Genomic DNA, 25529 nt, shown 5'->3' on the forward strand with positions numbered 1-25529 from the left:
CGTCCTGCAACTCTATCCTTCTTTTCTTCGTCATCCACTTCATCCGTGTGTGAGCAGCATTTCTTAGGATTGGAATGGAAGAACCTCTCTTCATAAACTCTTCCTTATGTTTGAAACTCCGCACCACTCCAGCTCTTCCGCGCCATGCAGAAAACATCACATTCTTTAGTGTCGCCTGCAGAATCGCAAGCATCCCATCCATCGCGCAGGTGCGGATATTGCTCGGGATCATCCTGGATCACGGATTACCCGAGGACACTCCCCTGGACATCAATATGTTTGCGAAGTGTGGGAATTTGGAAGCCGTGAGGAGAGTCTTTGAGGAGATGCCGATGTGGGACATTAGTGGAATTAGTGGGGATTTCGAATTGGCACCCAGATTCGAGCACTTCGGGCATCTGGAAAGTGCACTACATCCTGTAATAAAGGAACTTGCTGGAGTTCCAACTCGTTGATCCTTGATTGCCTTTATGGTCAGGCGACTATGGATTTTTACTGCAAATGAGATGGATTTTAACTTTTCTTTTCTTTCAGTATTTATTGCCAGTTCCATTAGAAATAATGAAAATAAAAAATTATGACTAAGACTTAATATTTAATAATTTCTCCTTTCTTTTTAGATTAAAGATGTATATTCCCAACATGACATGTATCAGAAGCATCATGTTCTACTACTAATAGTGTTCTATCTACTGTAGTCAAAAGTCATTAATCTATATTTGCAAATCAATTGACCTAAATTTTACATTAGCACAGATCCCAATATTCTTGAGTTAACCCTCCGCATTCTAAATGGTGCTTGCGAAGATGGTGATAATATTACGTTTGGACAGAAGTAAGAAAGAAGTATTACCATCTTTGACCAGAGTACTCTTCCATATCAAATCATGAGAATATTATTTAAATAGGATTCTCTAAAATCCAACTTATGGTTTTTCATGTGTTGCAATTCATGATTCTTCATTTTTTTGCCTGATCATTCTTTGGTCTAAATTCTCGGACCACTGCTAAAAACTTGAGTCAGAGAAAACCTTTTATATACTTACTAAGAATATGCCCATCCAGATTTGCAGCAGCACCCAATCAACAGTGAGGAAGAGCCGTAACTTCCTATTATAGTATTCTTGCATATTAAGCCTAGATGCGCTCAAAGATTTCATTAGTGAAAAATGTCTGTTGTGACCATAATTAGCATTGAGCTATTGAGAGAGCTTGCCTACCAGTTCCGGTCTGAAACTTTTATGCTCACCTTTTCTGTCAAGGTCACACCATTTGGAACATTCTTGTACATTGACTTACATGGCTAGGTATAAAACCAGCAAGAAGGTTTTGTAACACTATAGTATCGTGTTACCATTGCTGCAAACTTCATATTGAGACTCTCAGGAGACGTGGTTCCTGCCAGATTTCAAAAATCTTGGATGGATGGAAAGAAAGAAGGAATTATACCAAGAAGCTTTCTTACCACTTGAATGTGAAAATCTATGCTCGCTACTTCTTTGCAGAGGACATCAAGTCCATTAACGCAATAAGGAGGAGGCAATCTTGATCTGATGCTGGCTGAACAGCACTAAAATGCAGGGATAAATAGAGAGATAGACCAGCAGTCCTAAGAAAGAAGCGCCACTAAAATCAAAATTGAAGCGTTACCAACGTAGGCACGTGTTTTAATCTGGGGGATTGAATATGTGCCTAGATGCTGAGTTACTGTTTTAAATGAAGGAATATGATTAAAATCAAGTTTTGTCAATCCAGTGCATCATAAATGGTTTCCTATTAGCTCCATACGGGCTCCAATTCATCCCAATGGAACTTGCTCCTTCATAGTGAGAGCTGTGTCCACAGAACAATGTTTGAAATTGAGGGAATGGTGTGCGGATTGTTTCCTTCTTAAGTTTTATCTCGGATGTTTGTCACACGACATCTCCATGGAGCTTTTGCTTGACGAACACTGTGCGATTGGATCGGCTAAGTTGAAGTGGCTCTCTGGATCCATTGCGTAGTTTTTCTAGAACTTATGTTGATCACACAGCTTTGTTTTGATATATGAAGTCCATCTCTTGTAAGAATTCATATAGTTGGATTGTCCATTTTGTACTACCAACAATGACATGGTTAGAGCCCTAAGGGATTGTTTATATGTCAGACAATTGTTGACAACATGGTTCACATCCTCCACCTTTTCAAGACAAGTAGCTCACAAATCAATGTTTGGATACAAATGTTTTTCAAATGCATAAGTATGCATTGGCATGCATGCCATGTTTGCGTGGTTTTGTACACATTAGTGCCATATAAGAATTTTTGTTGCATCTCAGCAAGTGAGAAGTCACACCCTAATTGGGGTCTCATTATAACATATAGACACCCTTTTTCCTCTCTAAATTGACACTAAAGTTATAAGCTTGTCACCTTTTTCTCTTTAGCTTTTGTTTCTTACCTCATAGAGGAAACTTGCACTATCAATTAGATTAATAAATAATAAGCACTACTATTAAACAAACCAAGCATTAGTACATGTAAAGTGCACTAAATCATTTTGAATTGTGGATGGAGAGAGCAATGTCATTTAGAGCAACTGGAATCATCTAGAAAGTTAATAGGATTCAGAGTTCTTCGTCTATCACTCAATTACACACCTCATTGGTGCTGTACTTCTATTTGAACAACAGGGCTGAAGAAGACGGCCGCATTGTAAATGAGATATAAGGAATGCTAGGTGAAGTTCAGCACCTGGAAATCGAAGTTAAGTCCCATGACGATGCAAACATTCGAAAACTAGCTTGAGAAAAGAAAGCAAAACGCAAAATCGAGGAATAGGAATAGTTTTCTTCCAGCGGTGATCAATGCGTGCCTCTTTGGCCGACAATTGAGCAGCACTTGCGGATAGAAGCTGATCAACCACACTGAGAACGCAAACCATCCAAGAAGTTGATAGATCACATAGATTGCCAAGACGTCATGCTGTTGAAAGCTGGAGTGAACAGTGCGAAGTGCGCCACTCCTAGAGTCACAAGGTGAAAGTTTTTCATTTGCTCCCAGATTTGTATTTCTATGTGCTGAAGGTGGGAAGCTCTCCCGATAGTGAGGCTGTCTGCATGCAATCTGGTGGTGGAGAAGTGTCCATCTTGTAAGTGCATTTATTTATTTCGAATTGGAGACTGATTTGAGTTCCTTCTCTTTCTAACAACCACCATGAAGTTACAGCCATCCTCGTTCTGTTCAGCGGTGGGGGCAGAGGCATCGTCAGGCAGCACGTTGCTTGTTTTCTCCAGATTTTGGGAAAGAGACTTCATGCCAAGCTGCAAAAGATAGACAGAAGTAAAATCTGATTGCATATAACTTGTCACGAACCATGCCTCGGAAGCCGCTAGCTTCCGAGGCAAATACATTAGGCTGATGCTCTGACTAAGCTTGATGAGAAGCTTCCGTAGCAAAGGACTGCGAGTTGCAACGGGCGAGTCAGATAGCGTACTCACTTCCTTCCATGCAACAGGTGCAATTTCCAGAAGAATGATACGATCCCCGACCTGCGTAGAATGCGTTAACGCAGGGGACAGCAAGAACATCTCAACTTAAAAATTCTAGCCTGTGCATTGACAGTACCAGGGATAAGAAAAAACTCCAGTAGAGCTGTCTTGGGATGTTTTCAGTGCATCGGGCCATGAATGCGCCGAGAAGAACGCAAGCTAATTACGATCATTTACAAGAACTTATTCGTACCCGAGAACATGAGAATGAATATCTGGCTGCGTCAAAAGCCCGGACAGAACGACTCCAGCCATTTCGCGAACAGGACCAGAGCATGACAAGAACTGCTTGCAGAAGTTCAGCATTTTCTAGACGAGAGGCGACGAAGATGCTGTGCTCGTTGTCAGGTACCCCAAGGCAGTGAGGGCGACTGTATACTTCGAGTTCTGATGGCTGGTGAGGGAAGAACTTGACCACCGTCTTGTAGCCACACACCGTGATGAGCTTGTGAATGACACAAGTCGGCATCTTGGATGTTCTCAAGCTGCTAGATTAGAGCAAAGAACTTTCACGAGAGGAACAACAATCACTTCCAATGTGGCTTGAGGAGGTGCTGATACTTGTTGCTAGAAAAGTCACTCATTGATTGTTCACAACAAGATTTTACAATACTTTGTGCAATTTTGTCTATGCTAAGCTTTACAGCTTTATGGATTGTAAATTGAATTGAATCATTGAATCATTCAAAAAAATAATAGATGATATCATAATTTAAATGTGACTACGTACATTTTTTTCTAACATTGGGAATTTTATAGTTTTCAATTGCACAACATGAGTTGTTTTCTTTCCCTAAAGGCTAAACTCTAGTCAATAGCCCATGCACTAGAAGTCCAGCTGGGGGTGTGGAAAATTAAAATATCCAAAAATATTCTAAATCCTTATAAGTAATATTAAAAATTCTTAATTCTGAGATAATGGATTAAATATTTTTTCTAATTAGATTCATTGAGACTCATTAATTTAAATAGATTGCTTATGTTTTAGGGCTCGACAATGGATTCCTTCCGGAAGCAGCTGGACGCCCTCATGGGCGCCAATCGCAACGGCGATGTCCAGGAAGTGCAGCGCAAGTTCTCCGATCGGGATGTCTGTCGCCTCTACCTTGCTGGCCTCTGTCCTCACGATCTCTTCCAGCTCACGGTAATCATCGATCAGAATCCACAGCGCTAGATGTTATTGCATCTGGTTTTCCACAGAGAATGGATTTAGGCGTCTGCCCAAAGATCCATTCCTTGCAACTGCGAAAAGAGTGAGTAGATCAATTTTTTCGCTCTCGTTTTTTCCTCATTACGATGTGTTCTCAGGTATAACGAGCAGACCAAGCAGTGTTATAATAGAGAGCTGGAAGAATGCTTGGAGAAACACGTTTTGGAGTGTGACAGGAAGATCCAGCGTGCTTTGAAGCGAATAGAAGAGGATGATGTGAATGCTGCTACTGCTATTGCAGTGTCGGAGGTGACCAGGGTGAGCGTTGATCGTCTTTGTTGGTTTCAGAGTTTCATCTTCGCATCACTGTGGCAGTCCTCGGAAGCACTCGAATACACAAGACAGATCAAAGAGAAGCTTAGAATCGCCGAAAATCTAGGTGAGAGTTGATGATCCTGGGGATGCTAGCTAACATTTTTCTTCCATTTTAGAGCTGGAGGGGAAAACCGATGATAAAATCAGAGTGATGGGAGAAGTGGAGGCGCTTAGATCCACGAGAGCAGACAGACAAGTATGCTTTCTTCCTTTTTTCAAAATTTTGTTTTCCTTTTGAATGTCATTGTTTTTATTCTCAGGCTCTATCTCTTCTAGAAGCGTTCAACAAGGACAGAGCTTTACTTTTGCAAGGAAATGCGCCTCCACTGGCTCCTCTTCCATATATGCCTTTTCCTCCCGATGCAAGGACCCAGGATATGATCAAGGAGAAGCTGAACAAAGCAGAAGTGTTGGGTAAATATATTTCTTTTAGAGATTGTTGTGTTTTCCTCACTGGTTTGGATGTGATCTAGGTGAGCAAGGCTTGGTGGATGAAGCGCAAAAGACCTTGGAAGAGGCAGAAGCGTTGAAAAAGGTACCACTTGCGAGAATATTTGCAATAAGTGTCAGGCTAAGAATCTGATATGCCGCACAGCTTGTCTCGAGGTATGATATGGCTCCGGACCCAAACAAGGTGCTTCAACAGGACGCACGAGCTGTTCGTATATTGATACTCCTAACTTGTGTGGTTATGCTAATCCGTGATAGTTTACAGACTGATCAGAAGCTACGTGTTTGTGATATATGTGGAGCATATCTTAGCATCTACGACAGGTACTGTAGTTTGATGTGGTATTCCTGTCAAATTCTCATTTCATGTCATGCAGTGATCGACGGCTCGCTGATCATTTCGGTGGAAAGCTTCACCTCGGATACATGCGCATCCGCGAAAAGCTCGGCGAACTTCGGGTAATCTTCCGGATGATTGCTAGTAGCTCGGCCTTTCAACTTTAACTGCAGGAGGAAAAAGAAAAGGCGCGGAAACTTGCAGAAGAAAAGTAGGAGTGTAGTTTTGGCGTCTCGAGGCTGAGCTTAACCGTGTGTGCTTGTGGAGCAGGGCTCGAGAACGGGCTCTGGCAAGCAAGGAGCCCGACGAGAGAGAAAATGATCGCAGAGAACGCAGGGAGAGATCTTACCGTGACAGAGAAAGAGAAAGAGATAGAGATAGAGGATACATGAGGGAGCGTGGTCGCAGGAGGTAAGTTCTCGTTTGCTTTCTTGTGCTAAGTTTTGGTTCTACAGATCAAGGTCTCCTTCTCGCGAGCGTATAAGGGAGAGGTCGAGAGATCTTTCACCCCGCGACGTCCGTAGAAGTCATTGGTGGTAAGATCCAAAGTGGACGAGAACATGATTCTAATCGCGCGTGTGCGCGTGTGTGTGTTTTGCACAGACAAGCTTGCGTTTCTGAGAGAGTCGGATCATCACGAAGATGGGATGAGCAGTCATCGTTTTTACTCTTTCCAAATGTGCGTGGAGTGCCTCTCTCTTTCTTTGATTTTAGCAGCAGCATATAGCTCTATGGCTACTTAGCATGCATGGTTTGTGACGTGGTTTGCACCTTATTCTATTTCCCAGGACTCCTTGACGGTCTTTTGCAAACTCCCAGAGTGTTGCATTCTCATGTACTCGGTGGGACAATCTGTAAGTTATAAACTTAAATTCTTTACGCTTCTCTAGAAATCTCTTTGATATACTCATCTAGCTTGTTCGTCTTGGCGGACAGAGAACAGAGAAGAAGATCGAAAAAAATCGAAGAACAGATGAAGAGCTCGAAAAAAAAATCAAAGTTTTTAGAAGATGGGGAAAAGGTCTAGAGTAAATTTCTAGGGTTTGAGGTGATGACAGTAGCTAGCGGTGTGGGGTACACACTGATCGCGCTTGGGCCGGGGTTTAGTCTCTTCTTCCTCTCTATCGTGTCCAAGCCCCTTCTTATTCTTACGCTCCTTGCAAGGTATGGTCTTGATAAGTTGATACATCGCATTGATTTTCCTTGGTGTTTTTTTTTCAGCACGCTGGTATGGCTCGCATCTCTCGTCGCGCTTGCGATCGTTTGGAGGGGATTTCTTCCTTTGGGTTCTTCCAGTTGGATTTGTTTGCCACTTCTAGCTTCGTCGGTGGCTCTTCAGGAGTTTCTTAGAGTTCACTTCTGGCGAACTTTCAAGTAAGAGAGCTCTTTCTTTGTTGTTTTTTTTTTTTCGGAGGTGGAAATAAGTGTTGATCAGGAAAGTGGAGTCTTCTCTAAATGGTGTTGCGGTCAGGATCTCGAAGCCTCCTCTTAGACCCAGTGAAAAGATCGAGATCGCCATTGGTAAGCTTGAAAAAACTTGTTTTTTTGTATCATAGATAGTCTGAATCTCTTGATGGTTGCAGCTCTGGGCTTTGGCCATGGTTTGGCTCACTCGATCATGTTTTGCTTGAGCCTGCTTACACCGGCGTTTGGACCCGGGACATTTTACCTTCGCTCGTGTCCTCAAATGCCATTTTTTCTTGTGATTTGTAAGTAAAGTTTGGTCTCTTTTTCTCAAGGTTTTTGCTTTTTAATTGGTGTGTGTTTTCGTTAGAACAGCTGTCATCTCACTCGGATTTCTATTGATCCACACATTTTCAATGGTTATATTCTTCAAAGGCTACGAAGACCACAACAGTGGCCTCCGATTCTTCGTCCCCGCTATGCACGCCGTGGCTTCCTCGCTGGTAAAGTTCTTGCATAAAATTTCTAAGAATCGAGAAGTAAAAATTGCTTTCTCTCTTCGTATTTTTCCTGTAGACTTTGGTGAATCTCGTACAGAACGGGTGTGTAATTGGCACTCCCCTCGTGATGCTGTGCGCGGCACTGACGCTTTTCGTGTGTGGAAAATCCCTGTGGCAAAAGGGGGACTAAACAGGATATTCTTTCACAGAAAAAGAGGAGACAATGGCGCTTGACATCGCGAGCTTTTGGATGCCAGGAACTTCGCAATCAATGTCCCTTTTTTGACAAAACGTACCATGGTTTTAAGTCCTATAATTCCCATGGTAGAAATGTCCCCAGGGTGAAATATAAAAAAGTGTGTGTTTTGAGTAGTGTTGTCTTGTTTGGGTTTGGACTCGCGCACGCGTCTAGGGCGCCAAGGTGCGAGGCTATGGCGGACGGGGATTCTCGGCGCGCTGTTGCGCGGGCGTGCTCGCAGGTAGCGTGGCGCTGCTAGTCCTTCCCTGCCGAGAATGGTGTGAGCTGCGAGGGGGAATTTCTAGGGTTTTAGGTGGAGGAGGAGCAGCAGCGGAAGCCGGCAGGATAGGGTTTTCTGGGAAGTGGGCCTAGGGTTACTCCAATGGCGGAATGGATGGAGCTGTGAGTAGCGCGCGCGCGCTTGGTTCCGAGGTCATGTCTTCCTCTCAGAGTAATAACGATGCCGCCACTCAACTCGACTTGAACTACCTTCAGGTGAGTCTCATTGTTCCCGCAAGGATTTATTTTTTTGTTCCTCCTTCTCCTTTGGTAGAAGTAGCGATTTAGCAGTAGCTTGCAGCTAACTGATACTGAATTTTTCTCCCCCTTTTTTTTCGCGATTGGTATAAGAGTTTGCATCTGCTTGCGGTTCAGCGTGTAAAGGTATACCGCTTGAACGATGAAGGAAGGTGGGATGACAAAGGAACGGGCCATGTCTCGGTCGAGTACCTTGAGGTTTGTGCCAGCTTGCTCGCAACTTTGTCTCATATGTATTGCTTTCGTTTCTGCAGAGATCAGATGCTTTGGGCATGGTTGTTATTGACGAGGAAGACAACAACACGCTTCTAGTTCATCGGATTTCGGCGGACGATATCTATAGGCGGCAGGAAGGCAGGTTCTACTGCGCTCTTGCTCGTTGCGGATTTATACTGATGCTTTTGGTGCTCTCTAGAAACGATTATTTCATGGACGGATCCCGAGATTGCCACGGATCTGGCTCTGAGCTTCCAAGAGGCCATGGGGTGTGGGTTTATCTGGTATGGATTGTGTGCGTGGTGGGATTCTTCTGAAAGTTTGAGCTGCAGGGAGCAAATTTGTAATGTTCAAAGGTCTGTTGTTCATTATACCAACGTTGGAGGTACACTTGTGAACAGTAATGTTCCTTCTCTGATACCTTCCTTTACTCAGCTTTGGAAAACGGGGCCCGTGTTACAAGTGACGAATTGGAACATTCTGGTACATCTCAAGACGATGGTATTATTTTGGAACATAGTTCTTTACAGAACTATACTGATACACTGTGCCACAGATGACGTGCTCCACGATAGTGGTAGCAGTGAAATTCAACAATTACCCGGCGTTGAGCTATCCTCGCTTCCGCAGATTGTGAAGGTAAGGTTATTCTTGGTGGCATATTTGACATGTTTTTATCCCTTCAGACGATCGCGGAAGTTGCACCCCCCGACAAAGACCGCGTAGCTTCGCTAATAATGAAAGAAGTAAGTTGTTAACTCGTCTAAGTTTTCTTGAGGCAAGTTCTCATGCTCGAATATGTGTTAATCAGCAAAGTTATATCCCGAAACTGATGGAGCTGTTCAGGCTTTGCGAGGACTTGGAAAACGTTGAAAACCTTCACATGATCTTTCGGATAGTCAAGGGAATGAGTAAGGTTTCAAATTGTGGTTGCCTAGTTGTGATGTTCCTTTCATTTCCAGTTTCTTTGAACGACAAGAATGTGTTCGACACTATTTTTAGCGATGAACACGTCATGGACGTGGTGGGCGCATTAGAATGTAAGACCGAAGGTTTCATTCTCCTGTTTCTGATCTTTGGATATTAGACGATCCTGAACTTTCCTCTCAACAAGATCATCGGGGTTTCTTAAAAACTCAAGTTGTCTTTAAGGAGGTAATTGTGTACGTTGGTTTTGAAGCTTCTTATTATTTTAAATGTAGGCTGTACCCATACATGACGTAGCCATTGTGTCGAAGATTCACCAAACCTATAGAATCGGCTACGTAAAGGTTCGTACTCTTACTCTGACTATAGTATCTGTTCTGACTACATGTTTGCAGGATGTTATTTTACCTCGTGTCTTGGATGACCAAACGTTTGCCAATATGAATTCGATGATGTTAGCGAACAACAAAGCGGTAATTTTTATTTGCATTGTGTGACACGGCCTGCTATTAACTCTACATTTTAGGTGGTCTCTGCTCTCCATTCTGATAAAACATTTGTAAGTGATCTATTTGCAAAACTTCGATCCCCTGACATCTCTCAAAATGTTCGAAACGATTTGGTAAGTTTTTATTTCGTTGATTAACTGGATTTATGCTTAGACTGTTCCTTCCAGATATACTTCCTGCACGAGTTTTGTAACCTTAGCAAAAATCTTCTTTCTCTTCACCGCTCGGAACTTTTCGGGTATGAACACATTAGTTTGATGTTGGACTTTGATCTTCGCTTTACAGCTCCCTTGTTGAGAAAGGCATTTTTGAAGTTGTTACAATGGCTCTTCAAAGTGAAGATTTAAATCTGCGTGTAAGTGGGTAAGTCACTCGAATTTTTGAGAATCCTCGTTTATCTTTTTTGTCTTGCAGGAGCGATATCCTGATTGTAATTCTCAATCATGATGCTGCTTTGCTACGTACTTTTCTTGTGCAGCAAGAGGGTCACGTTCTTTTTGGTCTTCTGGTATTTGCAAATCTTGTTTTCAATAGATACTAAGATGGTTCTTGTCCAGGTCAAGGGTCTGTTGAACTCCTCTGAAGGAGGGTTGCAAGCACAAATTCTCGAAATAATGAGAATGCTCTTGGACTCTGAACCATCAGAACAGGTATGAGGTCAATTTTAGTGTTTTTGCATTTTTTATTGATTTTTGGAGTTGGAAAGCAGCAGCCAACCGAAAAGATTGCGTACTTGGAGATGTTCTATGAAAAATACATAGATCAGCTTGTTGAAGTGTTAACTTCTTCCTGTCCGACAAAGGTGGTTACGGAACATTCGAAGCGAGTCCCTACGGTAGAGAAAACACCAGCATCTGGCGAGGTGCTCGGCAACATTTGTGAATTGATGTGCTTTTGCGTACTGCATCATGGATACAGGATGAAGTAAGTGCTACTTTCATTTAATCAAGCTAAGCGATTGTTAGCAGGTATTACGTGATGCGGAACAACGTTGTAGAGAAGGTCTTGCGCCTTGTTCGAAGGAAGGAAAAAGTCCTTGTCGTCGCGGCTGTGAGGTTCCTCCGAACTTGTGTGGGGCTTAAGGTGATGGTTTTGTGCGAAGTGGTTCGGTACTAACGCCATTATTACAGGATAACTTTTATGCTCGGTACCTTATTAAGAATAATCTTTTTGAGCCTGTTATTCAGGCGTTTTTAGCTAACGGAAACCGATATAACCTTCTTAACTCATCTGTATTGGAGTTGCTTGATTTTATCCGGAAGGTAAATCTTTGCTATATTTTTTACGAAGCTTAATTTCTTTTGTTACAGTCGAATTTGAAGGATCTTCTCATACATATTGTTGAAAACTACGGCAAAAAGCTGGAATGCGTCGACTATGTTGATACTGTTAAGCAACTGAAGGTGAAATATGACCAGGTGAGCAGAGCTTGAGTGTTTTTTTTTTCGCATTCTTTAATGTTTTACTTCACAGTATATGGATGATTCTACTACGTCTAATCGAGAAGCTCCTGCCGGACCTAGTGGAATAGAAACTAGTTCCGACCGCTTTATTGGTCCGCTTCCCAGTCTAAGGAAAAGGAAAGACGAACGTGCACTTGATAAGGCTGAAGAAGATTATTTCAACGAGGATAGGTACGTGCTGCTTTACTTTATAGGCACTGGTTTTTAACTTCCGACTTGCTCAGTGATGACGAAGAGGACAGCGCACAAACGTCTCAGACTATCACAGTCAATGGCAATGCAGTAGAGGATGCTCCGTTCAGGTTAGTCGTTCATCTCTTCGGAAGATTTTTCTCGTGCTAATTTGTCCCTACAGACCATTCTGCTTGGTTGACTATGACGATGAAGATGACGATTCCCTTGTCCCTAGCAATGGGAAAAGCCGTCCTCGAAAGAGTGATGGATCGGAACACTGGCCTCATGCTAAGCGGAGGCCTCATCTAGGCGACTTTTCTATACACAAAAAGCTCAGACAAGACAGTGGTGGCCAGTCCGAATTGGGAAAGCAAGAGGTCGATGGAATCAACAGGATATCAGTCGAGGGGAAACCACAGATTGGTAGAACAACTGATCAACAACCTGGTAGCTTGAAAGGTGGTCTTGACGACAAACGGGACTCCACTAAATCTTCGAGTAGCAAGGTCAGGGATGATAGCGTGGTCTCAAGACTAGGAGCTCCAGGCCGGGTCAGTGCTGGATGCAAGCTCCAGATCGAGGCCAAGCCACGGATCCCGGCAGCATCGTCTCCAGAGCAATCGAGTAGCCGATAGCAGCCGAGAATGGATGACCAGTGTACAACGAGCTCGTGTTTTTTGGGACCGCGAAGCAGCGGGATATGTACGAGTAGGGAAGATTAACTTTCGGTGCTGGGACGGTCGCCAGAGCGAGCAGCAAGCAGATTTTTGACAAAAACGATCCAGGCGAAGGTCGAGTGAGCTTAACAAAGTCCGGAGAGAAAATGCAGGAAGGGATGGAAGTTTTTCTTATATTTTTTTTGATCAGGAGCTCACCGGCGACGTGAGGGAAGCTCTACAATCGCGACACATTGTCAAGGTCTCTAAATAAATCCATCAACAACATCAACACTGACTGGGTGGGACGCAGGGCAAAGACTTTGGACCGCGAAAAAGAAGAAAGAAAGAAAGAAAAGAGACCACGACGAAGATGACATACCTATATACTATATAACTGTTTGGTGATGGTGGTGTGTAAACTGGTCTCACTCGAGGAATGTAAAAAAGAAATCGAGAGAGTGCGCGTTTGTTCTCTCATGCGATCAAGTTTCGCGAAGAACACTTGCTTTCTAAAGTCTTAAGTTTCGCAAAGAACATAGGAACCTGTCCGTACAATGTGTCAATAGGTAGGTGTGTACGGAAGAAAACCTCGACAGCTCCAACTTGCCCAACTTTCAAACGTGAGAATATGCCGGCGCGAATATCCCACGGCTGAGCTTCGTGACACGTAGGCGGCCAAAAAGCAACGTTTCTTTGACCGCCGGAGGACTCTGGCTTACGCTCTAAGGACACTGTCCCTAAATGCCAGGCCGTTCATTTCACTCGATTCACTCATTCTTTTCACTCCTCTCGCGAGGTAGCTCGGCTTCGTTGTGGATGCCGCTAGGGTTTTGCGGCGTGCTAGCTAGGGTTTTCCCGGGGGCCGGAGGAGCATGGCGCTGCGCGAGCGCCGGCGGCGCCTCTCTATCGCTCCGCGGGATTCGTGATTCGTGATTTGCCCGGATTTCATCTCTCGACAGTCGGCAGCGTGAAATATCGGCATCGGGAGCTGGCTGCTGGGGTTTGGCTAGATTCCACGAGGGGCTCGCTGGCCGGTAAGCGCCTTGAGGTAGATCGATAGCTTCTTCGCTCGAAATCTGGCTACATTCTGATATAGCTTGCGCAGATCTGCTCCGGGAGCCGGGCAGCGCGATCTGGGAGTCGCATCGCACGAGTCTTTTCGCCGGGGCTTTAGGCACAGATCCGAGAGGCTTTTGAGCATCCGGTGATCTGTGGATCTCCAGCGGCAATGGGGAACTGCTGCGCGACGCCAGGTATCAAGAGGAAGGAGCGGAAGCCCAATCCTTTTGCTCAGGATGGATTCAAGGGGACCGGGCCGCCCAAGGTGATAATGAAGGAGCATGCACCGGGAATGTCCGTCCAGCAGGAAGTGGACATCAACGAGAAGTACGTTCTCGGCAAGGAATTGGGCCGCGGAGAATTTGGCATCACCTATCTGTGCACGGGCAAGGAGAGCCAGGAGGATCTAGCTTGCAAGTCCATCTCCAAATCCAAGCTCCGGACGGCAGTGGACATCGACGACGTGAGGAGGGAGGTCCAGATCATGCACCACTTGCCGCGGCATCCCAATGTGGTGGCGCTCAAGGATGTTTTCGAGGATGGCAATGCTGTCCACCTGGTGATGGAGCTCTGCGAGGGAGGGGAGCTGTTCGACAGGATCATTGCACGCGGCCACTACAGCGAGAGGGCGGCTGCCGGGATCACGAGGACCATCGTGGAGGTCGTGCAAGTCTGCCACAAGCACGGCGTCATGCACAGGGATCTCAAGCCGGAGAACTTCCTCTTCGCGAACAAGAAGGAGAACTCGCCACTGAAAGCAATCGACTTCGGGTTGTCCGTCTTCTTCAGGCCGGGAGAGAGGTTCTCGGAGATTGTGGGGAGCCCATACTACATGGCACCCGAAGTTCTCAAGCGGAACTATGGGCCGGAGATCGATGTGTGGAGCGCGGGTGTGATCCTTTACATTCTGCTCTCGGGAGTCCCGCCATTTTGGGCCGAGTCGGAGCAGGGTGTGGCGCAGGCTATTCTTCGCGGCCAGATCGAGTTCAAGCGGGACCCGTGGCCGAAGATATCCGAGAACGCGAAGTCGCTCGTGCAAAACATGTTGATGCCGGATCCAAAGCAGCGCTACACGGCCCAGCAGGTCCTCGATCACCCGTGGCTGCAAAACGCGAAGAAGGCGTCGAACGTTCCACTGGGGGACGTCGTGAGGAACAGGCTGAAGCAGTTTTCAGCGATGAACAAGCTCAAGAGGAAGGCGCTGCAGATGATCACGGAGCTTCTGTCGGGTGACGAGGTCGAGAGCTACAAGGACATGTTCAAGGTGATGGACCAGAAGAATGAGGGCAGCATCACGTACGACGAGCTCAAGGTTGGCCTGGCGAAGATTGGCTCGCAGCTGGCGGAGAGCGAGGCGAAGCTGCTGATGGAAGCGGCGGACGTGAATAACAAGGGGACGCTTGACTACCAAGAGTTTGTGGCCATGATGATCCACATACAGAGGATGGACAATGATGAGTACCTGCGGAAGGCTTTCAACCGGCTGGACAAGGACGAGAGCGGATTCATTGAGAAGGAGGAGCTTCGAGAAGCTCTGTACGATGATCGTGGGGCCAGCGAGACGGAGATGATCGACGACATCCTCCAGGAGGTTGATCTGGACAAGGATGGCAAGATAAGCTATGAGGAGTTTGCGTCGATGATGCGGACTGGAACCGACTGGCGGAAGGCTTCGAGACATTACTCGAGAGGACGGTACAACAGTCTGAGCATTCGTCTACTCAGGGATGGTTCGCTCCAGTCTGGAAACTACGAGAAGCGGTGACAGGCTAAAGCTCTCTTCTTCTTCTTCTTCCTCTTCCCTTGAACGATGCGGCGCGCGTAGTATTCTGGGTTCTCATTTTCCAACCCTCTGGGAGGCTCACAACAAAGCGTAAGATCGTGATTTTGAGCACTTTCAGCTAAGTTTTCTAGTGTAGTGTTCTTTATTTTTTTTTTCCTTTCAGGATGTGGTAGTCGGCTGACTGTTACTCTTACAACTTCTATTGTACCATAGCTTTGAAACACCAGAAATGACAACATCTTTTGAGACCAGAGTAATGTCGTCCTTTTCTTAATGGCTATGGCTGACCCTTGAAGCATCACTGTCCACTGAGTGTGATGTTGGTGGTTTCTTCTCTCTCTCTCTCTCTTTTTTTTTTTTTACTTCCAGCGACGCAGGTCCTACTTGCTAGCCCGTGTTTCTAGAGCTCGTAGAAGGTGAAGTAGAGCTGGTAATCAACAGGAAAAATGCTTGCGGAAAGATGGGATCGGAGATAAAATATGGCTTCAAGTTTAGAGGTACGTACTTTATGTGAAGCATGGTCTGAATCTCACTGATTATTTTTTGTTTTCCTTGGCAAAATGATTGCACAGGTTCTGGCCTAGGAATAATTTAACCACGTCCACAAGCTACGCGATCGACGCCGTGTATTCTGTCGAGAATCTCCATCCACTGGACGGAGCCATTTCCAGGTAGAGAGCTGCCAAAGGAATGTAAACTGATACGCTTGTGCAGGACGACAACTTTCGTCACGGGACTCCCCATAAAAACTGCTACACCCGCACAAGACTACACGCAGGGGTCAATCTCAGACGGTACTTTTTCGGCACTTTAGTTTTTATTTCAATCTCTCTGCTGGCCCTGGCATGTAGTTTTTGTGCTAAAGTTTCTTGCCGGTTGCATTGCATTTAGCAACAGCTGGGCTCTAATTTATCACCTTTTGTGTGCAGGGGATGGTGGCTCCATGTGCTGCTGTTGGTTGGGCCCGGCTCGAGTGGCTGCTTTGGCAGAGGGAAAGAGAGCGAGATCATATGAATGAGGCCAAAGTTACGAGCAGCAACAGCACGTGAAACAGTCCAAGGCATCCTTTGGATTCACCAGAAGTGGTCACATCCCAGATTTTCATTGCGACAAAGGAGGCGGGCAGCCAGGGATTTGCCAAACATCAAAGGCTAGTAGTTTTTCTTTTATTTTTTATTTTTTGTTTCTAGGAAATGTTCTTTATGCAGCCGCTTATACCTTGTCTACGAATCGCTGAAGCTCAAGGCGCATATGCAATGTATTTATGCATCAGGTAATCCCTTCTTTGTTGCGGCTTTTGTCGAAACCAAGGTGTCCTAGCAGGAACTGAAGAGCGTGAACTTCTTCGGCCCGCTACCAAACTTTAGTTCGATCGCAAGGCCAGGTATTGTACTTATCCATTTCTTTTCTTAATACTTTTAATTAGAAGTCAAACTCAATCTCGTCGTCATCGTCGTCATCGTCCTCTTCTTCCTCTTCTTCCTCTTCTTCCTCCTCTTCCCCTTCTTCTCCTTCTTCTCCTTCCTCTCCTTCTCCTTTGTTTTCGCTCGCTTTGTTTTTGCCTTTCACTAATTTCTTCAGGGCACTTCCAATCAATGCGACCTTGGATTGATGCTCTGTTTGTGCAGAGGAAGAACGTCGAGCCACTTTTCTGGTGTGCAAAATCACCCTCAACGCACCCGCGTCCCTGCAAAGTACCCGCTTCTAAGTAAGTGAGCAAAGATAAGTTATCTCTTTCTGATCCATACTCTCCCTTCTTTGTTTGCAGCGGCCAGCAGCGATCATCGTAGCCGCATGCCAAGACTTTGTCGAGAAGAACTGTGCCGCGGCCAATGAGGTTATCGTAGAGCGAGTGGTCGTTCCGAACCTCCACACTGATCTCCTGGCACCCCGGGATCACTAACGCCACGAACTTCTTGTTAAACACAGGATTCACGCCACCATCTGCCACAGTGATACGCTTCCATCATCAGCTCGAATTTTCTCATCAAGCACAAGAAGAACTCACGCCGGAGAACTCTGGTTCCAAACTTGTTGGATCCGTACTCCAATTTCACGAAAGGATCTTGCTTGCCAATCCATTCGGTGTTCTTCAAATTTTTCCCATCGAGAACTAAAACCACCACCAACATTGTAGCTAAAATTCCAACGCAACAAACGTACCATTGATGTCGAGTTTCCACTCCCCTTGTTGAGTAGCAGCCATCTTTTTCGCTTGGTCTCTTTGCTTGGGGCGAATTTAAAGAAGATAGTCAATGGAGGAGACTTGGTCAATGGAGACTAGGTCATCGAAGACGAGGTCAATAATTCCATCTTTGGAGAGAACCAGTCTTGCCTCTATGTTTGGGAGGACAAATGCCACTTGGATCATGACCCTCGATGAGAAGCAGCCCAAGCTCGCGACAGGGATTGGAGGAATGCCGCGTCTACTGGGAGAATCTCCTTCGCGCCTGTGGGGATATGGGCGATCTAGCAGAGGCCCGCCGCCTCCACGCGCGAGTTCTCGCCAGCGACCACTCGCGCAGCCGATTCATCGCCAATCTCGCCGTCCAGATGTATGGAAAGTGTGGCAGCGCCCGCGACGCTCGCCTTGCCTTCGATGACATAGATGCTCCAAACGTTTTCTCGCACAGCATCATGATCACTGCATATGCCCACAATGGCCATTTGGTGGATGCAAAGCGGCATTTTGATTCTATGCTCGAGAGAAATGATGTTACTTGGAATGCGATGATCGCTGGATTCGGGCAGCATGGAGCTCTTCCGGAGGTGTGGAGCTTCTTCTCCCGGATTCCTGCCCGGAACGCCGTATCGTGGGTTTCGGCGTTTCAAGCATATGCCCAGAGGGGGCATTTGCGCGAGGCGAAGAGCTTGTTTGATCAGATGCCTGAGCTGAGCGTGATCTCGTGGAGCGCCATGCTGACGGCCTATGCCGACTATGGGGACATCCAGGACGCGATCGCGTTGTTTAAGAGGATGCCGGAGTGGAGTATTGTGAGTTGGAACGCGATGTTTCGAGCCTACGCATGGAACTCGCGGCTCCGGGAAGCCGAGGAGATGTTTTACCAGATGCCCGAGTGGAGTGTCGTATCGTGGACGACATTGCTTCGAGCGTATGCTAGGTGCGGCCAGCTACACCGGGCAAAGGTTGTGTTTGATGTCATTGCCGAAAGGGACGCTATTGCGTGGGTGGCGATGATCTCGGGCTATGGCCAGGAGGGCTGCGTCCTAAAGGCTTTTGCGATGTTTTCAAGAATGCCCAAGTGGAACGCGGTGGCCGTGAATGCGATGGCTACTGCATATGCCGAGACGGGGTATTTGCTGCAGGCGGAGGAGCTGCTCAGGTCTGTGCCTGATCCGTATTCCGTTTCATGGACGCCGCTGGTCACCGCACTCGGAATCCGAGGTGAAACTGAAAAGTCCAAAGAGATTTACGACGCTATGCCGCGGCACGACGTCGTGTCCAAAACCGCTATGCTTACCGTGTTTGCCCAAAACCGGCATATTGACAATGCCGACCACCTGTTTCGAGAGATGGATGTGAGGGATTCGAGCTCTTGGTCAGCTATTCTTGCGGGTTTCGTTCACAATTTACGTCTTCCTGAAGCGAGAAATGTTTTTGGAAAGATGCCTTCGTGGGATCTCGTCTCTTGGACGCTTTTACTGACAGCAAATACCCATTGCGGGGAATTACAAGCTGCTCAAGAGGTGTTCGACCTCATGCCAGACCGAGACATTCTGGCCTGGAACTCGATGCTGGCAGGGCTTGCGCAACAAGACCATGGCGAATCCTTCCGCGCTCTCGAGCTTATGTGCCTCGAAGGGGTCAATCCAAACGAATTCTCCTTCTTGAATGTGCTGCTCGCTTGCAGCCACATTGGCGTGCTCGTTGCCGCTCGATACTACTTCCTGGCGATGGCGGCGGACCACTGCCTTGCTCCGCTCAAAGCCCACTATTTGTTTGTGGCTGACTTGCTTGGAAGATCGGGACTCCTGTACGAGTCCGAGGAGCTTATCCATTCCATGCCATTTGCTGCAGACGATGTGGCCTGGGGGAGCCTCCTTGGATCTTGTAACGTTCACTTGGACGAGAAAAGAGCTGCACGGGCTGCTGAGAAGATAGTGAAGCTTAATCCAGACATTTCTTCTCCATATGTGCTTCTCTCCAATATTTGTATGAACTGAAAGGTACATTTTAAACATTAGATCAAGATTTTGTCATAGTTCCACCAACATTCTATCATATTTTTATCTTTTTGTAAAAAAATGATAAAAGTGCACGTACAAAGTGTTGCCAACCTTAGAAATAGCAAGGCGCTCCAAAACCTTCCTCCTCTTGGGGTGCTGCAACTCCTCCGCGTTGCGCTTCTCGATTCTCGAACCCTATTGGAAGTTCATGCCAGGAGATCAGTGTGGAGTTTTGGAGCGAAAGAAAAACTTATTTACTGTCCAAATAACAAAATATCAAAGTCAAGACTACTCCAAATGGTGAAAAATCTCTAAAAGAGGAACACCATACTTAAAGCCCTTGAGCAGCAAGCCCGTTTTGATCGCTCAGTTCGTAGTCGAACACATTACCTAGACGTGTGTTTGTTCGCCAGCCACTTCATGGCACACGTTTTCTCATGCTCGTCCAGAAAGTATTGTGGCTCTTCTGCAAAGAATAACACAATGCTAAGCACCCAGCTTTAAAACTCTGCACTCACTTCTGGCCATCTTCAAGAGGATCATCATATAAAACCTACCTGTAATGGCATAAACATAAACAACACCCACTCCTAGAAAGAACAGATCTAAAGCATTACCGTACGTGCATTCCAGATCGAGGGACATCCTATCAGCAGATATAAAAGTCCTGCCGCAGCAGTTAGACTAGAATTTCATGGCAGGATCTGCAGGAACAACTGCTGCACACACGAAATAAGAAAAGAGAAGAGAACAAGAAAAAAGAGCAAGGAACAAACCCGCTCTTACTCAAGGCCATTTGAAACAGAGCTCTATACAGCTGAAGAAGGCTGACAGAAAACAGTATGTCACAGAAAACAGGGATCTGTGTATGCCCTCAAGCACGTCCAGGATCAGCTGCTCAGAACAAACTTGTCAGAACAAGTATCGAATGTGAAGTCACAGTCACATTCAGAGTCGGAATGACCATCTCATGGTCCTCAACTTGAACGCCATCCTGAAAAATCTTTTGCAGAAAAAGCAACCACTCGTGCATGTGCACACGGTGAAGAGGCGAGCCATGGCACTTGTTGTAAGGACCTTCAACGAGACCTTGCGCGAGACGGATCATATTCGTCGTCCCTGGCAGTGAAGAAGCTGCTGCAGCTTGGTCAACAAAGCCTGCGCTAGTCAACACCAGTCAGCAGCCAGCAGACTTCCTGATTACATTGCAGTGCGAATAAACGACGTCTTGTATTCGCCGAACCATATGTTCAGCTCGTACCGCTTTGGATACTCCACTGCGAAGCAGAAAGTGATTTTTCCTTGAGGAGAAAAGTAGACAACAGGTACCTAAGTCTTTAAGCTCCATGTGAGCATTCAAGGGCAAAACTTCTTCGCACCTACAATGGCCTTGAATGAACGTCAGTGCAGCACAACATAAACGAAAGACATTACCGTCAACACCCAGTTGTACGACTCCCACATCGGTTGCCGCGATCGATTACAGCGTCAGAGGCGGACACAATTCTAGCATCAAAGGCATCGCACATACGCTATAGTGATGCACAGCTCAGTAGCCAGCACAAAACAAAGAAATTTTCTTCTTCTTCCGTGTATTCCAGGCACAGCGAAGATAAACGCGCAGCATCTTCTTCAAAAATCGCATCACCAGGCTCCTGCATGCATGCGCTATCAGAATCATTACTTGCCTCCTCTTGGATGCCGGATGCTCATCCTCCTCCGCGTTGCGCTTCTTGCTCTCCATCGCCGAATTCCCGAACCCTACCACCTTTTCAACCAAATGATTGATGATATGTGTTTGAAAGAAGAATGTATGATGCCGTGCTATCGCGCTTGAGCGCTCGAATCCTCTCTGCCGCTATCGCCGCGAGCTCTGGATCACGACCATGGAGGCTACATGCGCCCAGCAAGCTCGTCCAGGCACCCACAAACTTGGGCGCGAAAGGCAAGCACTCCACAAGATCCAGCGCGCGATCCAGATGCCCCGCTCGGCCCAAGCAATCCACCACCGCGCAGTAGTGCTCCGGCGATGCTGTCAGATCGTAGTCCTCGCGCATGGATCGAAAGCAGCACTGGATCTCCTCGATCGAGCCTTGGTAGCTGCAAGCCGCTAGCACGGCCGTGTAGCAGATCTCGCTGGGGTTCCAGCCCTCCTGCTGGAGCTCGCAGAAGAGATCCAGCGCCGATCGATGCGATCCGGGATTGTGGGCGAGGCCAGTGATCGCTGCTGTCCACGAGACTAGATTTGGATCCGGCATGGCACGGAAGATCGCGATCGCGGTGCCAAGATGGCCGAATTGGATGTAGCTCGTGAGGAGGGTGTTCCAGGACACTGCGTTGCTCTCTCTCGCCCTGGAGAGGAGGATCTTTGCCTCGCGCAAATGCCCATTCGAGGCCAATGCTGCGATCATAGCGTTGTAGCTCGTGGCATCGGGATGGGCGATTTGGGAGAAGATCCGCCACGCCTCTGCAACATCCACGATCCGGGCATACGCATCGATGATCGCTCTGATCGCGCTAGAGTCCCGATTCTCCGGACTCAAGCGATCAAACAGCACCCTGGCTTCTTCGATCCTCCCGGACTGCGCGTAGGCCTCGAGCATGGAGATTGCGGAGTTGGGCGATGCGAATCGATCAAAGAGGAGCTTGGCCTGCTCGATCCTACCACCAAACGCGAGTGCTGCGACCATGGCATTGATCGTCACAGCGTTGTGATGGGTCATCCGACCAAAGAGGAGCTGCACCTCATCGAGATCGCCGCTCCTTGCGTAGCCAGAGATGATCGCATTCCACGCCGCCACATCCCACCGTGGCATGGAATCGAAGAGTGCTCTCGCCTCGCGCATCTGGCCCTGCATGGCATGGGCGGAGATCATCGACGTCCATGACACTGCGTCTCGATCAGGCATGGAATCAAACACTTTTCTAGCATCGCCCACTCGATCGCTCGCAAGGTAGGCAGCAAGGAGTGAGTTCCACGCGACTGTGTTGTGAGACTCCATGGAATCAAACACGATCTTTGCGTCCACGGCCAGTCCCTGCTGTGCATAAGCTCCAATCATCGTGCTCCAGGAGACAGCGTTTCTCTGCGGCATCATGGCGAAGAGAGCTTGTGCCTCGCGGATATGGCCGTGAGAACCCATTGCCGCGATCATCAAGTTCCATGAAACTGTGTCTCTGAAAGGGATTCTTTGAAACATCACGATTGCATCGTCAATCCTCCCAAAGTCTGCAATCGCACCCAGGAGGCTGTTCCACGAGAAGCAGTCCCACTCGGGCATCTCAAAGAAAACAATGGCCACCTTTTCCATTTGCCAATTCTCGGCATTTGCCGCAATCATAGAGTTCCAAGCGGCTACAGTTCGTAATGGCATAGAATCAAACAGATCCTTCGCATTTTCTAAATCATTTCTTGATGCCAAAACTGATATCATCGTTGTATACGACGAAACATCTCGCTCTGGCATCTCATTAAAGAGCGCAATGGCTTCCTCCAGATGCCAGTTCTGGGCATAGCACAAAAGCATTACGTTCCAGCAGATGACGTCTCTGTGCTCCAGCGCAAGAAACAACGTTTTCGTTTCGTCAACCATTCCGCAATCCGCATACGCAGTGATCATCGTCGTCCATGACACGAGACTGTAGAAAGGCATCGCATCAAACAATCGCCGCGCCTCCTCCAGATCTCCACCCGCGGCAATTGCTGCAATAGCAACATTCCAGCTGACAAGATTCTTCACTGGGTTTTTCTCAAACACCCGCCTGGCCTCGTCAACTCTACCGTTGGTCACAAACGCGCTCATCAGTATGTTCCACGAAAAGGCATTGGGCGCGTGGATCGATCGAAAGGCCTTGACCGCGTCGTCCAGTGATCCACACTTCCCATACATTTCCACCGCCAGATTCCCGAGATAGGTGCTGCCGCGCAGTGGGCTGTCGAGCAATCGAGCATGGGCGTGTTGGGCATTGGCCAGATCCTTGGCAGCGCCACAGCTGCGAAGGAGCTGGGCGAGCTCTTGGACTTGGACGCACATACGTCGTCGCCCATCTCTTCATTTTAAAAAGAGAAGCCTTTAGATCGATCCAATGCACGCGTTTTCTTCCAAATAGAATAGTGGGGACCAAAGAAACGGTCGATCTCCCGAACATGTGTTCTGGCACACAAGCCACGAGAATCTGGACAAAATCGGTCAAGAACAAGGCCCATTTGTTGCAAAGTTCTCGTTTTTATATATAAGAACTTTACGTACAAGGATCAACTTGCCTTTGACAATGAATGCAACACAAAGATGGAATTTTTCCTGCCTCGATCATCGAGGAAACAATCTTGGGTTCTTTAGTTCACAGCGCTGCAGACTCTTCGAATCTCGCCGCGCGTGCCCGTGAGCACATCCAAGTTGCCCATATTGGTCATGGACTGCGCGAACGCGGCGTTGAAGTTGAGCGTGCCGTTTGCAAGCGCGCGGACGATGTCGTCGGTTCTTTGCTCCACCCGGAGCTGCTGGTCGATGATGAGGATCGCCCGGTTGGAGACGAGCTGATCAAAGAAGACCTTGTCCACCCGGAATGGAGTTCCTTGGTCGAGGAAAACTTCCACCGAGTCTGAGGTGCAAGCGCGCTGGAGCTGCCTCACCAGCGCCGGATCCATGCTCGGGTCCGCTCGCCCGGTGCCGCGGAAGTTGAAGAGGCGGTGGCGAAAGAAGCCGCAGTGCGTAATTCCGACAGTGTGAGCGCCTACATTCATTGACAACAAGAAAATGATCATTTTTCCGGGGTTCACGGAGGAGTCCCAAAGTTCTTTCCGTACATACCCAGGAGGAGAACAAGGTCTTGCGGAGTGAGGCCCTTGTTTGCGAAGGCTTGGATGGCACCGTTGGCATTGCTGTTTGGATCCGGCAAGACGTCTGCGTCGTTCACGATGGAGATTCTCCCGTCCCTCCGCCCGGTTGGAACGGGGTAGTCTGGACCTCCAGCCTGCTCGATCGAAACAAAACCACCATGGTGTTCAATCAATCCAAGGAACGCCTCTAGACTCACCAGGGCGATCGAATCTCTCGTCGCCAATGCCACGATATCGGCACACGAGACAACCCCCCGGCATTGCCTCTCCACCTCGGCCTTGGCGGCGTCGATAAGATCATACCCCCGGACGCTCCCGTTTGCTCCGTGCTCCTTCTCGGAACGGTTGGTTCTCGTGGAGTTGAGCAACAAAGAAGCATCGCATCCCTGCCAAGAGGAAATGAAGTATCATACCAAACTATCATCTCCTCTCTCTCGATCGATTGAGATACTATCCATCGCCAGGAAACTTACTCGGACGAAGCAATCGTGGAAGAAGAGCCGCAGCAGTGCCGCCGTGACCGTCCTATCCCTACCGAGAAACCTCTGCACCACACCTCTAACAATGGGTTCTACATTGCGGCACGATCTCGAGTAGAATCCCACTCGCAATCCACTGCTCTGGCCAATGACCTCCACATTCCCGGCAAACAAAAGAAGAAAAACCACAGCAAGAACAGAGTTTCCTCTACTTCCCATAGCTATGGCTTTCTATATCTCTGTTCTTTTCCTTCTTTCGTACACTGACTATATGGTGTTCTTCCCAAGTTCCACACTTTATATACTAATGGATCCAAGGTAAGACACAAGGTGATTTAATGTAGTAGCCATCGATGTCATTTTTGCGCGCCAACCCGTCCTATTTTGTCAGGTGCTTTTGAAAGCTTATAAGGGGGTATATTCTTATCCGCTAGTAGAAATTCTTAGCATATTCTAGCTCCCATCCAACGGCTCTGATTGTTTCAAATCTCACGCGCTTTCAAATTATAACTTGGTGTATACTCAAGCCTAAGTTTTTTCAAACGCTAAAATTCTCCTAGTACTGACTAAGTTTCTTCTCGAAACTTAAAAAACTCCCAAGAAATCTAAGAACTGCATAGTGTCTCTGCTGACCAAGTCGCCTCGTGATTTCTTGAACCAAAACAGCATTTATGATCACATTGACCATTTTAAAAATCAAATGGTTTGCCA

At 47.2% G+C, this 25529-nt stretch overlaps 6 protein-coding genes and 1 long non-coding RNA gene across 24 annotated transcripts; 5 read left to right on the forward strand and 2 right to left on the reverse strand.

The window, feature by feature from the left end:
• The first annotated feature begins 4524 nt into the window (after positions 1–4524).
• On the forward strand, positions 4525–6735 carry LOC9656028 (U1 snRNP-associated protein usp106). Of its 2 annotated transcripts, XR_002990479.1 has the most exons (15): positions 4525–4674; positions 4731–4783; positions 4839–4998; positions 5056–5119; positions 5172–5251; positions 5316–5469; positions 5529–5590; positions 5651–5713; positions 5771–5829; positions 5883–5964; positions 6016–6053; positions 6113–6253; positions 6298–6378; positions 6446–6521; positions 6631–6735. XR_002990479.1 is itself a non-coding variant. In XM_002987100.2 (14 exons), coding segments are annotated over exons 1-14 (1185 nt in total). In that variant the 5' UTR covers positions 4525–4527; the 3' UTR covers positions 6447–6735. The 2 variants fall into 2 exon arrangements, 1 of the variants encoding a protein (XP_002987146.2); XM_002987100.2 differs by having other exon boundaries at positions 6446–6735.
• A 155-nt stretch (positions 6736–6890) lies between these two features.
• LOC9656029 (serine/threonine-protein phosphatase 4 regulatory subunit 3A) lies at positions 6891–12983 on the forward strand. 12 transcript variants are annotated; one of them, XR_002990478.1, is made up of 30 exons: positions 6891–7006; positions 7064–7363; positions 7426–7551; positions 7617–7749; positions 7823–8479; positions 8615–8719; positions 8776–8875; positions 8937–9122; positions 9173–9238; positions 9294–9376; positions 9424–9483; positions 9549–9648; positions 9700–9777; positions 9825–9892; positions 9940–10008; positions 10060–10137; positions 10191–10286; positions 10341–10411; positions 10459–10536; positions 10588–10681; positions 10731–10823; positions 10883–11097; positions 11142–11256; positions 11304–11435; positions 11484–11591; positions 11647–11807; positions 11861–11938; positions 11992–12620; positions 12678–12728; positions 12780–12983. XR_002990478.1 is itself a non-coding variant. In XM_024661082.1 (29 exons), the coding sequence occupies exons 5-29, from the start codon at positions 8375–8377 to the stop codon at positions 12443–12445; spliced, it is 2745 nt and encodes a 914-aa protein (XP_024516850.1). In that variant the 5' UTR covers positions 6891–7006; positions 7064–7363; positions 7426–7551; positions 7617–7749; positions 7823–8374; the 3' UTR covers positions 12446–12979. The 12 variants fall into 12 exon arrangements, 9 of the variants coding, with proteins under 9 accessions (XP_024516850.1, XP_024516851.1, XP_024516852.1 ...); XR_002990476.1 differs by having other exon boundaries at positions 11992–12728; XR_002990477.1 differs by having other exon boundaries at positions 12678–12983.
• A 233-nt stretch (positions 12984–13216) lies between these two features.
• On the forward strand, positions 13217–15562 carry LOC9656030 (calcium-dependent protein kinase 13). Of its 5 annotated transcripts, none has more exons than XM_024661092.1 (3): positions 13217–13503; positions 13575–15401; positions 15448–15562. In XM_024661092.1, exon 2 carries the CDS (start codon positions 13698–13700, stop codon positions 15291–15293), a length of 1596 nt encoding a protein of 531 aa, XP_024516860.1. In that variant the 5' UTR covers positions 13217–13503; positions 13575–13697; the 3' UTR covers positions 15294–15401; positions 15448–15562. The 5 variants fall into 5 exon arrangements, with proteins under 5 accessions (XP_024516860.1, XP_024516859.1, XP_024516857.1 ...); XM_024661091.1 differs by having other exon boundaries at positions 13218–13517; positions 13566–15401; positions 15475–15562; XM_024661089.1 differs by having other exon boundaries at positions 13218–13517; positions 15475–15562.
• Positions 15563–15864: 302 nt separating this feature from the next.
• On the forward strand, positions 15865–17493 carry LOC112341238. The gene is made up of 6 exons (XR_002990480.1): positions 15865–15982; positions 16026–16105; positions 16241–16584; positions 16635–16695; positions 16940–17019; positions 17080–17493. It is a non-coding gene; the product is annotated as an uncharacterized LOC112341238 (long non-coding RNA).
• A 197-nt stretch (positions 17494–17690) lies between these two features.
• LOC112341217 (pentatricopeptide repeat-containing protein At4g02750-like) lies at positions 17691–19496 on the forward strand. The gene has a single exon (XM_024661006.1). It carries the CDS (start codon positions 17691–17693, stop codon positions 19494–19496), a length of 1806 nt encoding a protein of 601 aa, XP_024516774.1.
• A 798-nt stretch (positions 19497–20294) lies between these two features.
• LOC112341236 (pentatricopeptide repeat-containing protein At4g02750-like) lies at positions 20295–23555 on the reverse strand. The gene is made up of 2 exons (XM_024661088.1): positions 20934–23555; positions 20295–20888 (listed from the first exon to the last, which is right to left on the reverse strand). Exon 1 carries the CDS (start codon positions 23531–23533, stop codon positions 21272–21274), a length of 2262 nt encoding a protein of 753 aa, XP_024516856.1. The 5' UTR covers positions 23534–23555; the 3' UTR covers positions 20295–20888; positions 20934–21271.
• Positions 23556–23705: 150 nt separating this feature from the next.
• Positions 23706–25138, reverse strand: LOC9657120 (peroxidase 57). Of its 2 annotated transcripts, none has more exons than XM_024661107.1 (4): positions 24819–25138; positions 24537–24725; positions 24311–24473; positions 23706–24233 (listed from the first exon to the last, which is right to left on the reverse strand). In XM_024661107.1, the coding sequence occupies exons 1-4, from the start codon at positions 25035–25037 to the stop codon at positions 23836–23838; spliced, it is 969 nt and encodes a 322-aa protein (XP_024516875.1). In that variant the 5' UTR covers positions 25038–25138; the 3' UTR covers positions 23706–23835. The 2 variants fall into 2 exon arrangements, with proteins under 2 accessions (XP_024516875.1, XP_002987225.1); XM_002987179.2 differs by having other exon boundaries at positions 24813–25136.
• Positions 25139–25529: the final 391 nt, after the last annotated feature.

The sequence above is a fragment of the Selaginella moellendorffii genome, unplaced genomic scaffold (assembly GCF_000143415.4).
Source record: "Selaginella moellendorffii unplaced genomic scaffold, v1.0 SELMOscaffold_79, whole genome shotgun sequence".
Lineage (NCBI taxonomy): Eukaryota > Viridiplantae > Streptophyta > Lycopodiopsida > Selaginellales > Selaginellaceae > Selaginella > Selaginella moellendorffii.